Source organism: Pongo pygmaeus, chromosome 17, assembly GCF_028885625.2.
Source record: "Pongo pygmaeus isolate AG05252 chromosome 17, NHGRI_mPonPyg2-v2.0_pri, whole genome shotgun sequence".
Taxonomy (NCBI): Eukaryota; Metazoa; Chordata; class Mammalia; order Primates; family Hominidae; genus Pongo; species Pongo pygmaeus.
The window spans coordinates 67779431-67795764 of NC_072390.2; the positions used below are offsets into that span (position 1 = coordinate 67779431).

Sequence of the window (16334 nt, forward strand, 5' to 3'; positions counted from 1 at the left end):
ACCCGGCTAATTTTTTGTATTTTGTTTGTAAAGAAGAGGTTTCATCTTGTTGCCCAGGCTGGTCTCAAACTCCTGGGCTCTAGCAATCTGCCTGCCTAGGCCTCTGCCTCCCAAATTGCTGGGATTACAGGTGTGAACCGCTGTGCCCAGACTGAACAATCATTTACTTGTCCATTCACATGCTTATTTCTGAGAAGGACTGTGCTAAGTACTAGGAATATGGCAGTGACTAAGACTGTCCCAGAGCCTGGCCCATTAGAGTTCTAGGTGGATGCACGCATGTAAGTAATTACAATAGGGTGTGATTGATATGATAGTTAAAAAAAGTCATTTCTCTCCAACTCTTATTTTACTTTCTCTTCTCTGGCAAATCTCTAAGACACTGGCCTCATTTTGCAATTCTAAATAGTCAGAGTTGAATTGGATGTTCCCTAAGATCTCTTCTCTTCCAATAACCTCTACTGTAGTATACCCATGTAATGCCTACTTTCTGTTTTAGCCGAACTTGTAAGACTGACTTAGGTACTCTTGTGAGAATCCCAAAAAAGGCACATGCTTGAGAAATTGGAACTGACTACATCTCAAAGTAAGGATGTTGGCTTCGGTCTCTGTGCTCTTAACTGTGTATAGTTATCACAAGTACTTCAGCTATGCAGAGAGTAGCATTCCTATAATTCTAAAAGCAAATTGGCAATTCAATTGAAAGTTTCCAGGTGCTTTAATGAGGACATCTCTAAAACCTCTCTTTTGTAGATTCTCTACTCCATTAGTCACAGGGATACTGACTTAAATGTATCAATAACCATTGGCAACACTTACATTTAATCCACTAGGCAATGACAGAAGCAAAGCTAGCATTTATTCCCAAAACATACATGCATCTATTTATGTATCCATTACATACACAAAGTTTTAAATATTTATATTCACATATTATTAATAATGCATCTGTTGAGTATATGAGATGGGAAGCCAAGGTAAGCTGCATAGAAAATTGGCAAGAATATGTTTATCTTAATATGACAGGAAAATCTGTTTTCCAGTGGTATTAAGGAATCAAGTTGAACTAATGAAATATTAAATTTGAAATGCAAAGTTTTAAAAGACACAGAGACATTATAATCAAATCCCCATTCACCTTTGTTTTTTCACCTTGCAACAGCCATTTGCATTGTAAACCATGGAGATTTATTTTAAGCCAAATTTTGTTTTGTTAATTTGCCTAAAATAGAGAACATGTTGTACTTTTGAGATATGTGAGCATTTCTTAGCTGAATTGAAACTGATATTTTTGTAAAGACATCACATCAAATGAGGATTTTTATTTAAGTTATATGAATTCAAATATAAACTTTAGAAAAAATTGAGTTAAGATAGTACATGCACGTGTGTACACATGCATGCGCACACACACACAGGTTGTTGTCATACTTGGCTAAGCCTGTCTCGTATGCTAGCTGCCAAATAAAGAACCTGCTAAAGGAGAATGAGTTTAACACATCCTCAAGTTTGCAAGTTGGTTAAGAGGTCAAATTCACAAATGCGCAATAAGTACAAGATTGAGTGAGAGCATGAATGAATGAATCAATGAATGGCAAATCTCTGCTTCTCTTAGTTGCTGCTTAGCGTTCTCTCATTTCAAAAATCATCCTAATCCTTCATGAATCAATTTCCACTCTCTGTAAGTACCAATGTGAGGCAGTAATAAATTACATATATAATACATATGTGTGTATACATGTTAATACACGCACATATACAAACATCATATTATTGGCATGACTTACGACTATTCAACATGGTACCAGAATGGTTAGAACTCTTGAAAAGTATATCTTTTTCTGGAGTCACTAAATTACCATGTTGACTGATGAAGTAATTTATATCTTGCTTTAGTTTGAGACATAGATGTTAATGAGAAATTTTGCAACTTTCCCCAACATTCATTTTTACCATAGTTCATAAGAAGTTTTTGAACTCATGTGTGTTTATAGTTATATAATTCTAAATAATACTTAATGTAATATACTTATTCAAGTCTATGTGAAACTTATTTCAGGTTGCCTCTTTTATATATCAAGTGTCTTCTATCACCAAGTAACTGAGGTCTATCAAATTCAGAGTTTAACAAACAGTGGTTTTAAAGTGCTGTCTTTCAGCAACCAGTTTCACTTTATTCATTAAATAAATACTTTATTCAATTAACTTTTGAATGACTCTTACATACCTGGCATCTTGATGGTTGCTAGGAATGAAATGTTGGAATACCATGCCCTACAAAAGCTTATAGTCCAATGGGAGAAATAGACAAAGCAAGTAGGCTGTGCTGTGAAAGAAGAAAACACAGAGCACCATTACCCTCATAAGAGCAATACCAACAAGTACTAGCTAGGCAAAGAGAAGTATACACCATGGAAAAAGAGCAGCATGCACAAAGCATAAAGAAAATAAAGATCAAAAGTTTTTCAGGCGGACTGTATATATTCTGTTTGACTGGCTCATAGGCAGGAAGCGATAAAGGGGAAGAAGCTGGAAGGAAGGGAGTTAAATGGTAAGGAGGATGAGGTGGAATGCTACAGCGCTCATCCTGGAGAGAATTGACCAAAAGCAGCTACTAAGGCAACATCAGAGAAGATCCAGAAATGGTGTTTGGTTTGGTCCTGGAAACATACCACATGCGGCTTATGGGTGAAGGGATGGAATCCAGACTCTGACAAAAGCTGGTTAGTAGCATTTTTCATTGAGACTGGAAGTGGGAGAGTAGTGTTATTGTGTTTAAAACAAATTATAGATTTTTTAGAAGATATTTTCCCATAAAGTTTTATCTCTTCCAGATTAAGATAATTATTTGTTTCATTAAAGGTAGGAAAATTAGTACCTAGTTTCATTTGTTGATTAATGTTTTAAGACAGATTGAATTTTTGCTTTGGAAATTATACATGTGTAACAGAATCAGTAATACATTGTTCTAAAGCATTTTTTAAAATATCAATAACAAAACACTAAGTCAGAGTTGAGATGTTTTACAATGTCTGACTGTGTGTGATGGCGAACATGTGATGAATGGAAGCAGCCATTGTGGTTGTCAAGTTCACTTTATTCATGTCGCATCATGTCTGAGTGCCAAGCAAGAGATTGAACTGCAGAATTATAAATCTGCTTTGGGCACTAGATTGACTACAATTACTGGCCTATACAATGGAAGTCTTATTTTAGTTTGCCTAATGGCCTAATTGAATTGATCAGTTGGTAATTCAATCTATTGTTTGTTTAACTACAATTAGATGACTCTGAGTCCTGTATAGACCTTAACTAAATATTTATCTAATTAGAGACATTGGCTTTTAAAGAAATAAATTGGGCCAAAATATACATGATTTTTGTCTATATTTTTATCGAAATAAATATTAGCATAAACCATCCTAAAATCCATCTTATTTGAAAGGAAAATCCTGTCTTCAGTTTTAAAACAAATAGTTTTAGATTTTTCTTCATCACTAAGAATTTATTACTCAATGGCACATTAAACTTTTTCAGTTTTGCTAAATATTACTTACATTTCAAAACTAATCTATTTTCTATGGTTTCTATAAAAATAGAATGTAGTTACATTATAGAAAATAGATTCCATTTCTATGGAATAATGATCTGTATAACAAAGAGGACACTTTCTTCACTTTTAAAATTTATTAAGCCATGTAGTTAATTCGTGTAGGCCTATGACTAACATAAGGCAGAGAAGGGCAAATTCAGGTACACAAATCTAGTTCCAAATGAACATAGACAAGGAACTAGTTGAGAAATTTGGAAGGTTTGTACAGATTATTACTTTTATAGGTCATAAGGGAAGAACTGTCTGTACAATGATTCCAGTAGATGATAAATCCAGAGTGAGAAATTGAGCTCACTGTATGGAGATTCTGGAACCTCATGCTTAGGAATTTAGACTTGATTCAATTAACTTTGTTGATGATTGGGCATTGCTGACGGTTTTTGAGCAATGAATACACTGATGTAAACATACACCCAAAAAACAAAAGGAAGTGAACAGCACATTAGGTTAATGCATTACCTGATATTTTTGTCTCATATTTAATGTTTTTTTGCTGCATTGTAGGAGTTTCTCATAGTGTGTTTTCTTTTTAAAAATCTAGTTTGAATAAAACTTTTTCTTTTACCAGGGTATAAACAGGGTGCACTTAGCCTTTCATAGATTTAAGATGGATAAAATGATTTCTTGTGCTCCTCTCATATATACTGGAAAAAAATGAAGTATATGATCATATTGTATTTAAGCCAGGTGAAGTCCATGTTTTCTAGATATATCAGATTTAATTCAGATGGCATGAAAAGGTCTGCGTATTGACTCTCACGGTCTGTTTCCGTGGATTCTGCTCACATTAACTTGACATTGACCAGTTAATAAATATTAAAAATTCCTAACTTGAACTGTTATAATAAGTGGTTAATATCATGGGGTCTGACACAGAATGATTAAGTACAAATCTTGGTTTCACCACCTGGTAATTGTACAACTTAGGACATGTTACTTAATCTGAATCTTTATTTATCTTATAAAATGTAGCAAGTAATACCACATATTTCATAGGGTGGTTGTGAGGCTTGAGTTTGACAAGACAAGTACAATGCCTGTAACTTCAAAGTCCTCAGCAGCTATTATAATTATCTTAGCATTTTAGTGTTTCCGGTTTTAAATAATTCGATTTTCATGTCAAGATTATTTCTCTTGTAATAAATTACCTGATTTTGGATTCTGGGTCTCATAAGTATTAATTTATCTACTGGTAGTTCATTACACATGCTTTAAGCTATTTATCTGTAGTCCTAGCACATTTCTGCATTTTATTTTCACATCTGAGAGAAGTCAGAGTTTCCTGCATCTTCTTCCTCTCTAGTAACTTATTGCTACATGATTTTACCTTTCTTTACCTCTCCAGTAACATTATTTTCCTTTGCTGTATGATATGCAATAAGAGGAACTGGTTTAGAAATAGGAGTCAGGAGATAAATAAGCTTGATAGTGTTTGATCTTCATTACCCGTGGACAATTCTAATCCTATCAAACCCTTAGTTTCCTTATCCGTTAACAGAAAAGGGTGGACGACATCAGCGTTTTCAAATCTTTTCACTATAAAGGATCTCATTTATTATTTCACTCAATATTCATCCTCAACTCTGCCTTTATAATCCTAGAGTTCAACAATTCAGGTTAGCAAGACAAAATCTAATCCTTAAAAGCCACAAGGCCGTGCTATAACACAATAATTAATGGTCAAAAATCAATTTTATAAAATATGAGATTGTTCTATTTTTAGATTAATAAAAAATAGTTTTAAGTTAGTTTATGCTGTCACACAAATGACACCAAAAGAACGTAGGATACCTTTTATTGTGTACAACGAAGTTCCACGTCATTCTGTGTCCCTCTCCACAGCAGATGATAACCTTAGCCTGCCCTCCTTGGTAACCAGGGCTAGGCAGAGCACAGGAGTAAACTGACGATCCTATTGTAGTGGAATTAGTTATAGTAGGTCAGGTCATTTAACCAATGTGCGATAACCAAGGTAACCAGTCTTTCACATGGAGCTGATGACATTCCATTCAGATGTAATGAAGCCTAATATGTTGATAAGCCTAACCTGACTTACTGTGGATACATAGACCATTTCTGTTTGATTCTGAATTAAAACATAATTATTTATTTCCCAGTGCTATTTGGGTGGACATCAACAAGGCTCAGGATTCCAAGTTGAACATTTAAAAACTTGGGGACTGATTACATTTTTCTGGTCATGTCTATCATTCTAAAATTAGTGATCTCCCCCTCAGCAAATCTACCAGTTTTTTTTTCTATTTTTATTATTCACCTTGAGTGATGTTAGATATGGATTATATTATATTCTCTTAGCTACTATTCCCTGAAAAGTTACTATTTCCCGTAAGTTCAAAAGCAAAAAGCAAAGGACAATTTGAGATTGTCCTCCATGTAAAGGAATGAATACGTCTTGGAAAGGAGAGAACCTGTTTTTTCCCAAGAGTCTAATGAGGCCAAAATATGGTCATTTCTGCATTTACTTATGAATGTGACATTTAGCAGCCTTAGGTGGGTCATCTTAAGGGTCAGGCAATCATCCATGACTCTCACATGAACAAGCAAGCCTCCCTGAGGGTGTGTAGAATCCAGACTTACAACCCATGAAGCAAAAGTCACAAAAAAGTAGTGAAAAGACCGGTAGAGCTTGCTTCCTTCTCTGGCCTCATTTGCCATCAATTTATTCCGGGGACATAAAAAAAGACAGATTTAGTCATAAATTATGGGCACGCCCTTATTGATTCAACACTGGCAAAATGGGAAATAATCCAAATGCTTTGGTTCATTATCAGACAACAAGAGCGAAAATCACAAACCCATTGCTTTTCTGGAAAGTTTTTAATGCTGCTTTATGCATATATCTATACATTATGAAGATTTTTGGATTCTCCAAACTAACTTTGACACATCATAATGGCAACATTTGTTTTCTGGGATTCTACTGTCAGCTGCAAAATTTAAAAAAAAAAATCTAAAAATAAAAAAAAATCACTTCCTTCAGACTTGCTACAAAATGAATATGATAGACTCAAAATTTGCTGTGAGACACAAGGGGTAGAAACCATACGCCAGTGTTAAGAATAGATGATTTCCTTTCTTCCGCCAGACTCTAACTAGAAATAGCAATATGTATGTGTACATAGAGAAAGAAAGAGGAAATATGAACAGATGTAGGAATATTTACAGAGAGGGAATGTCATTTTTAGTACTGAATTGGTGTAAATGAGGAAGGAAAATAATAGAATCCTAGAGTGGTGAATAATAGCTCCGGAGAAATGGCTCCTTTCTCCCTCCATGTTCAAAGCTCTTTGGCTTACAGCCAGATGGAGTTTTTCATTTTTTTATTAAATAAATTCTAATTTCCGTGATCAGTTTGGATTAGGCTGGTTTTTCAATAAAGAATATTCTAAATGCAGAGTTAGAAGGAGTTTCATGGAATTTTTCGCTCAGAGCACATAGTAGAGTACCTACTGGTGTTTGAAGGCTCACGGTACCTGCTGAATTTTCTAAAACAGAACTAGATGGGGGATGGCTAAGCAGCCAGCAGGTGAACAGTAGGTTAGCTTGAAATTGAGGATGCAGACAGAGCAAACTAGCTCTCTGAAGTTAAATTAATTTGTAGCTCTTATGCCTGGGAAGAAATCAAAGAGAATACCCCACAGTAGCCTGCAGTGCCCTTTCATTTCCATTTGGAAATGTGTTTGATATTCCACGGAGGCAGGAATTTAATAAAGAAAACCAAGGAGTACACAATGAGGAAAAAAGGCTTTTGCATTCAGAAAGCATAAAAATTAAAAGCAACTACTGGTTATTTTGAGGAAGACAGTTTTTAAGTTGTGAAAACTGGTATTTTTTTCTTGCCAACACAGATGTCAACAGTCCATAATTTAATTTCTCTATGTCTCAGTTATTCTTTAGATTCAGTGCCCTAAATTTCATGTTGAGGTTTCTAAATAACCATTTTAGGGAAATGGCCCTGTTAAAGGAAAGCCATAGTCATCACTGCATGAGCATAAATTCTAGTTTACTCAGGATACATTTGATCACACCCAGTGTCCTAAAATAATTGTAAGGAGTGTTTAGGGTCCCAGGTTGGATAATTTATATGACCAACCTAGTCATCTACCATGAGGGAAGATAAAATAGTGTGGCCCCAAAGACATTTGGGAAAATCTGTGAATATGGACAGTGAAATATGCCCCTCAGTAGGTCACACAGACTCAATTAATTTGACCATTGTAATGTTTTAACCTTTTTGAAAAAAATTCTTTAAAAAGGAATTATTCTCTTCCTTTAATACATCTTCCCTTCTTTAGGGCATGGGGCCTGATGATAGTTGACTTTTTGTTTCTGCATATATTAAGTGTAAATAAATGTGTCAGGTTATATGATCCATGTTGCTATTTGACTTTTAACAAACTATTGCTGAAATATAGTAATTGAACATATTTAATTTTGCACTATCTTAAAGGCAAAATAAGAGGGGCAGGAGAGGCAGAAAAGAGGAAGGAAGGAAAAGGGGACTGAAAGGGGGAAAAAGAAGAAATATGTTTATCAATTTCTATTTGAAAGATACAAAACTATTTCTACGTTGAAGGAAAATGGGCTTCTTGAGTATTTCAGAAACATGATTAATTTTATGAGACTGTGTCTGCATTTGTTCTCAAAGTATGGTAGATACCTAGAACTTTGGAATTTCTTGAGATGCTTTCAGGGGATCTGCAAGGTGAAAAATTTATTTTAATAATAATACTAATATATCTTTTGAGTTTTTTTACCATGTTGGCTTAAGAATGTCCATGATAAAGCAGTGAAAATTATTAATTTTATTGTCTCGATCCTTAAAGTACACATCTTTTTAGTATTCCAAATGTGTCAACATAGGAAAATACATACACAAAAATAAAAGTATAATGGGTTACTTTTGGATACTTGGATACTTGTTACACATTTCTCAAAAATGAATAAAGTGAGCCAGCTACTTAAAGGAGAATAATATTTACTGCCAAGGATGAAATTCAAGTTTTTAAGTTAGAAATTATAAAACATGTATCTGCCACTGAGAGCTTGACAGCTTCCCAACATTCAAACACCTTTCTGATGGGATTGGCAGTGAGAGTAGCAAATGAGATTTTTTGCTAATCTATAAATGCTTCAACATTTGGAAGATGCATCTAATACAATGTACCAATCCAAATAACCAGTGATTGATGTGACAAAATCATGTATGGGTAAAAGATCTATTCAAAATACCAGCTAGATCAGTAGATTTTTACATAACATAGCAAAAAACGTTTATAAATATGGCGCCAGATTTCACATTACAACTAATTTTCAAAACCCTGCTTATTGAGTTTTGCTGAAGTGTTCAAGGATATCTCTACAATTATGTGAAAAGGCTATCAAAGTACATCTCCCTTTTCCAACTACATATTTGTTTGAGGTCAGATTGTTTCTATATAATTCGACCAAAACAACATAACAGAACAATGTCAATGCAGAAAGTATTTTTAAATTAAACCAATAATTTTTAAGATTTATAAAAATGGAAAGAACTACCACTATACTCAATAATATTTTTGTTTTGGCAGATATAGGTGTTTTTTAAAAAATGTTATTTTTGATGGGGTAAAAATAAATATTTAATAGACTGGACATAGTGGCTCATGCCTGTAATCCCAGCAACTTGGGAGGCTGAGACAGGCAGATTGCTTGAGCTCAAGAGTTTGAGACCAGCCTGGGCAGTCTTGTGAAACCCTGTCTCAAAAAAAAAAAAAAAAAAAAGAAACCCAAGAAAACAAAAATAAAAAATATTGGCTGGGCGTGGTGACATGTGCCTGTAGTCCCAGCTATTCGGGAGGCTGAGGTGGAAGATGGCTTGAGCCAGGGAGGTGGAGGTTGCAGCGAGCCGAGATCATGCCACTACACTCCGGCCTGTGCAACAGAGCGAGACAGACCCTGTTTCAAGAAGAATAAATATTTAATAAATAAATAAATATTTAAAAAATCTGTTTTGATTTTTAGTATGGAATGTATTTGTTGCTATATCCTGTATAACCAAAAGCTAAAGAGCTTCAAGGGGATATTCAATAATTTTCAAAAGTACAAAAGTTCCTGAGACCCAGCAGTTTGGGATTCACTGTCTGCATCATTGTTCTTTGTCGTAATGATTGTAGACTGATCATCCTCAACTCAGATAACAGATTAAGCTAAAGTAGGCCAATATTTCTATTTAGAAAAAAGTGAAGAGGAAAGAGAAAGGAAAGAATAGCAAAGGCAACATATTGCCATAGGGTGGTTCCACATTTTAAGGCACTCTGTGTAGTCTGAGATCAGTATTACTGTAATGACTGTTTTTATTTCCATACCACCCTCCTGCTGTCTGGGAGGATTATCTGTACTGCCACCAGGATAACGAACAGACCAGTTCAAAGAATCAGGTTAACATTTTCTCCCCAATAGGAAAATGCTAAACTAGGCTTGAGTTCAAGTAAAGCATTACTGCTTTTAATTAATTTAGAAAAATAGTTGCATAATTTTGTACAACTACGTTCATGAGTATCACATTAAAGAGGTAAGCTTTTGTAGATTTTAATACCAAAATCCTTTTTCTCTGTTGGCTTGACTGTAAAGCTATTGTCAAATATGTTTTCTAGGACCCACGCTTATATTTTTCTCTCAGTTTTATTTTAAAATATGTCATAGATACATATATGAAATATATGTATGCCTTAGAGAATAAAAAGGAAAATGACTATGTATGTGTCAACCAATTTATGAAATAGAACATTAAAAATTTGCATTCTGATACTCTGTCCTGTAATTGAACTATGTTCATTAATTCACTGGAAGTCTTTATATTCTATTAGCTGAATAACTGCATTTGGATATGAATAGTGGTTCCCATATAACGAGAACACAAATGATTTTTAATCAGTAATTACTAATTTCATCATGGTTCCATTAAAATAGATTTAGTCAATAAGACTCACAACCTAGAATTTTAAGTTCACATCTCCCAGAGCTTTTTAATCTATTCTTATGGAGCTTAGAGGAAAAACTTTCATTTGCTCTTAAATATGTGCCTTGAATGTTAGTCATTAACTTTTATAATTGTTTTCTCCTGGTACAATTTCTATACACTTTGCAATACTAGAGTTTAAGATAACTCCGTACTCTAAGAATACTACATGTTATTTAAAAACCTTTAGAAAATACACAAGAATCCAAAGATGGAAAAACCACCCATAATTCCATCACATAATATTAACCTTGAAAATTGCATCTTTATCCTCCTCATTTAAAAATATAAATATACTTTCTTAATCCTCCTCTCTAAAACTCATATTGTAAATAAAGGAGAAAAATAAGGTAGATATCAAGTTTAATAATATTTCTGTAGAGCATTTCAGCAGTGCAAAAACAGAAACTAAAAATCAAACTGAAATAACACAAAGTTACTTGGTATTTTAAGTTTCTGAGATCTTGTTTTCATTTTTATGTATATATTTCAGTTATTTTTTGCAGCATAATAAACTACAAAATTTAGTGACTCAAAATGTAATGATTTATGATTTCTTATGATTCTATAGTTCATATGAACAGTTTCTCTGCTGGTTTCACTTGGCTTCACTTACGTGCATTTGGCTGAGAGACAGATTTCAAGATGGCCTCACTCGCATGCCTGACAGCTAGTGCTGGCTGTTGACTGAGGGCCTCAGTTATTCTCCATGTGACTTTCTATCTTCCATTTGGCTAGACTAACGTGGTAGTGTCAGAGAGGGCAATGGCAAAAGCTGTAAGGCCTTTTGAGACCGTGGCTGCAGAGCTCATGCAGCGTGACTTTCACCATAATCTACCAGTCAAAGCAAGACACAAGGCCAGGCCTGACTTACAACAAGAGTAAAAGACCCCCCTTTTGGATTAGAGAATATTAAAACATTTTTTGGTCATTAATCTAGCACAAAGTTGTAAAATGTATGAACTACTTACTATTAATGAAAAATTCTATTCCTTTTGGGGGAACTTTCTTACTATTTGAACTTATTAAATGATATAAAGAAATACCTTGGGGAAATAAGATCCTGTTTTTCTGGCAAAAGCTGACATTTTCATATAATGAATGTCGCAAATTCCAATGCCTACGAAGCCACGATGGTAACAAACATCACTGAAATGAGCCGAGTCAAGATTGGAGTAATCTGGACCATATAAGCTCTACCTGAAAATGGAAAAGTAGATGGTTCTTTTTTTTGGCTGAATAAGCCCAGTGATGCCTGGACCACTGATATTTTAAAACAAAGATGAAATATTGGTAAGTAATTTTGTTAATTTAAACAAAATGAATCTAAAAGTTACATGGAAAGACAAGACCCAGAATAGTGAGCACAATACTGAATAAGAAGAACAAAGTCAAAGGGTGGACACTACCTGACTTCAAGACTTACTATAAAGTTACAGCAGTCAAGATAGTGTGGTATTGGCAAGATAATAGATCAATGGAACAGAGGAGAGCTCCCCAAAATAGACCCAGACAAATACAGTCAACTGATCTTTGAGCAAAATCAAGTCAGTGGAGAAAAAGATAGCCTTTTGAACAAGTGGTGCTGAACAATAGAATGTCCATATGCCAAAAAAAAAAAAAAAAAAAAATCCAGACATACCTTTCACAAAGATTAACTCAAAATGGACTGTAAACCTAAATTCAAACACTAAATTATAAAACTTCTAGAGGATAATGTAGGAAAAAATATAGGCAAGCAAATTTGGCAGTGCATTTCTAGATATAACATCTAAATAATCATGAAAGGAGAAGTTGATAAGTTGGACTTTATTAAAATTCAAAACTTATCTTCTACAAAAGACATTGTTATAAGAAGTAAAAAACAACCCACAGATTGAAAAAAAATTTGCAAAACACACTTGTGATCAAGGGCTTCAATCCGAAACACACAACAAATTATTAAAAGGAAAAATAAATTTAAAAATAGATAAAAGATCTGAACAGACACCTCACCAAGGAATATATAAAAATGGAGAGTAAACATAAGAATATGTTTAACATCATATGTCATTAGGGAATTGCAAGTTAAAACATCTATTATATACCATTACACATGTATTAGAAAGGCTAAAATTTAAAAAAATGGCAATAGCAAATGCTGACAAGGATGTAGAACTTTATTTGCTGGTGGCAATGAAAAATTGTATAGCCACTTCAGAGGACAGTTCAGCAGTTTCTCACAAAGCTAAGCAGTTTTACCGTACAATCTAGCAATTGCACTCCAAGATATTTAATTAAGTTGAAAATTTATGTCCTGATAAAAATGTATGCTTGAATGTTTATAGCAGATTTGTTTATAATAATCACCAAAAACTGGAAGCCACCAAGGTATTCTTCAATAGATGAATGGATAAACTGGTACATCTAGACAATGGAATATTACCCAGCAATAAATATAAGTAAAAAGCCACGAAAATGCATGAAGGGATCTTAATTGTATATTGCTATGTGAAAAAAGCCAGTCTGAAAAGGCTATGTACTTTATGATTCTAGTGATATGACATCCTGGAAAAGGTACAACTATAGAAATAGTAAAATGATCAATCGTTGCCTGGAGTTTTGTAGGGATGGCAGGGGTGTGATGAATAGGTGAAGCTCAGGGATTTTTAGGATGCTGAGATTATTCCAAATGATATGGCAATACATATATATGACATGCATTTGTCAAGCCCATAGAATTATGAAAAGTAAAGGGTAAACCATAATGTCAGCTATGGACTTCAGTTAATTATAATGTATCAATATTGGTTCATGAATTAAAACAAACATACCACATTAGTGTAAGATGTTTATAATAGGAGAAACTGCGTTGCAAGGGATGGGGACCTGATATATGAGAATTCTCTGAACTATCTATCTGTTCAACTGTTTGGTAAATAAAAATTTTTTAATAAAATATTAAAAAAACATTTTGTGTTGCATGATTTTGTTTTCTGATAAAGTAAAATAGTTTGAGTGGAAAACCTCAGCTGGGCTTGGTGGCTCATGCCTGTAATCCCAGCACTTTGGGAGGCTTAGGCGGGCAGATCACCTGAGATGAGGAGTTCAAGACCAGCTTGGCCAGCATGGTGAAACTCCATCTCTACTAAAAATACCAAAATGAGCCAGATGTGGTGGTGCATGACTGTAATCCCAGCTATTTGAGAGGCTGAGGCAGGAGAATCACTTGAACCCAGGAGGTGGAGGTTGCAGTGAGCTGAGATGGCGCCACCGCACTCCAGCCTGGGTGACAGAGAGGCTCCATCTCAAATAATAATAATAATAATAATAATAATAATAAATAAAAGGAAAAAGTGCCTCTTCCATGGGTAAATTAGTAGCATTGTTGATAGGTCCTAGGTAATATTTTTTTCTTTTTTAGCTAGAAGATTAAATTAAGTAGATCTTGATGTTTTTCACAGGGGATATTGTAGAACAGTATTGTATAAGTTGTAGAAACATTTCTACTGAGGAGCAGGTGGTGAAAGTAAAATATTCAAATGCATAGGCCTCTAATATCAAGACAATTATTTGTAAATACGTATTTTGGGAACTTTCCTGTTCAGGAAATTTATTGTTAAGCAGTATTGTCTTTCAAACCGTATTTGTGAGATTTGAAAATTCACTTTGAAGAAATGAAATGAAGCATACCATCAGCAATTTTCAAAAGTTCTGAGACATTTTTCTACAATATTGATATAATAAAGATGAACACATTTGGAAAATGCTCTCAATATTTTCATTGTGAAGACTGTTTATTTTTGTTGCTGGAACAACCAGAAGCAAATGTGGGAAGACTGAGAAAGTGTGAAATTTTATTTCTCCATGCAAAGAATACTTTAGATAACAATTACTGTCCCAACTAGTAGCTTGAGAACTGGTGTCCTTTTTATTACCCTGTGATCTACCTGTGTGGAGTTGGGTCAGGCTGATGAAGACTAAGCATAATGTCAAATATGTCCTAAGTCCCCTCCCACTTTATATTCTCTCTGACCACCAGCAGCTCATGCTATGACCCGATTGGGTCTGTCCTCCCTCAGCGATTCTCCTCACCCCAATCCTAGTTTAAAAGGTTTCATTGCCTCATTTTCTTTGCATCCAGATTTTGCTTTGAGTCTGCAAAATGACAGATTATCAGCTAATCCCACTGAACGAATTAGGTTGAAGATGGCTTCAATTAAGTCTTCCTCAGGAGATGTGGATTTTAATGGGTACTTGAAAACCCAGCATCTTGTCTCAAACTTTGAGTGACATAATTTTAGTCAACAGGTCTGGTCAGAGGATATTACCATGGGTAGAACACCCTCCTCCAAGGACTGGTTTTGGTGTATCCCTAGGCATTATCAGTAGAGCTTATATAGGAGGGGAAATAGAAGTTCTTAACTGTCAGCAAGCCTACTTGAGCATTGCATTCAGGGCTTAGAACTTTGTGAATTTTTTGCTTATTCCACCTGATATAATCTTAGCAACTTTGGATGAAATGCATTTAAGGATTGAATGAAAAGACTTCCTAAGTTGCATAAACACTGTTTCAGTTATCTGCTAGTAAAAGTGAATAATGTTCCATATATAGAACTAGTAAACGCATCAGATGGAGTAGAAGGATGCAGAGCCCTTCATTGACCCAGGGTTTCAGCTCTAGGGGCAAACTCACTCTTTGAAATGTTTTTAAAATTAAAAATAAACAAAAAGCCAGACACAGACACAACCAACTTAAGTTGTACAAATCTGACTTCCATTTCTAAGAAAGCAGTTATTTTCTCAGCACAGGTGTATTCTAATCCTCAGTATCTGTATGCTATTTAACACAATTTGAATATGTCAAATTCTAATATATTTGTTTCTCTTATTTTCCAAGCCACAGAAGCAATAAACAATGTAGAAGAAAGTAGAATAGATGTTGGTGGTAGCCAAACTGAACATATCAATAAGTTTTGGACAATAACATTTAGAAAAGCTATTGACATTTTTCTGTTCTCCAATGCGATAAGTAAACAATTCCTGCTTGCTTATGGGTAGCCTCAGACACATAAATAGCCTCAAGCTGATGCCCTATACCATGATGTCATTGACAGCTAAGAATATTTCAATATCATAATCCTATACACTTGGGATGAAAAAAACTATTTTAGGAGTTCACAAATTTCATTGGCATCTTTCCACTTTTTTTCTTTCCATCATTTTTGTCTTGTTAGGAAAAAAAAATCAAAATATATCATTTATCTTTGCAATGTTTTTCATACATCATATGATACTGTGTTTTCCCCTCATAGATCCAGGACTGCATAGACAGCTGTATTTTCTGCAAAGACCATCCAATGTAGTAGCCATTGAAGGAAAAGATGCTGTCCTGGAATGTTGTGTTTCTGGCTATCCTCCGCCAAGTTTTACCTGGTTACGAGGCGAGGAAGTCATCCAACTCAGGTATTTCACATTTAAGACTTTTTTGTAAAGTGTATTTTGTATGGTATATGCTGCTATTTATATTTCTCTAATTTGATATAAGTACCTACAGTACTAGGGTTTTTCATAATTGAATATTTTTCCACATTTCTTGGCATGATACAGTTATATGAAAGATATTTAGCCACTGGGATGAGAAGATGAGGAAAAGATCAAAATCCATGAGATCTATTCTGAAAGGAAACTGAGGAAGTCAGGGTTGCCTTTGAGATGGTC

General features: G+C 34.4%; 1 protein-coding gene across 5 annotated transcripts in view; it reads left to right on the plus strand.

Moving 5' to 3' along the window:
- DCC (DCC netrin 1 receptor) overlaps window positions 1–16334 on the plus strand; it is a 1213980-nt gene that overhangs the window by 576084 nt on the left and 621562 nt on the right. For all 5 annotated transcript variants that reach the window (XM_063653694.1, XM_054461350.2, XM_063653695.1 and 2 more), the window contains exon 4: window positions 15929–16079. In XM_063653694.1, the coding sequence (XP_063509764.1) occupies window positions 15929–16079 (151 nt within the window). The remainder of the gene's footprint in view (window positions 1–15928; window positions 16080–16334) is intronic.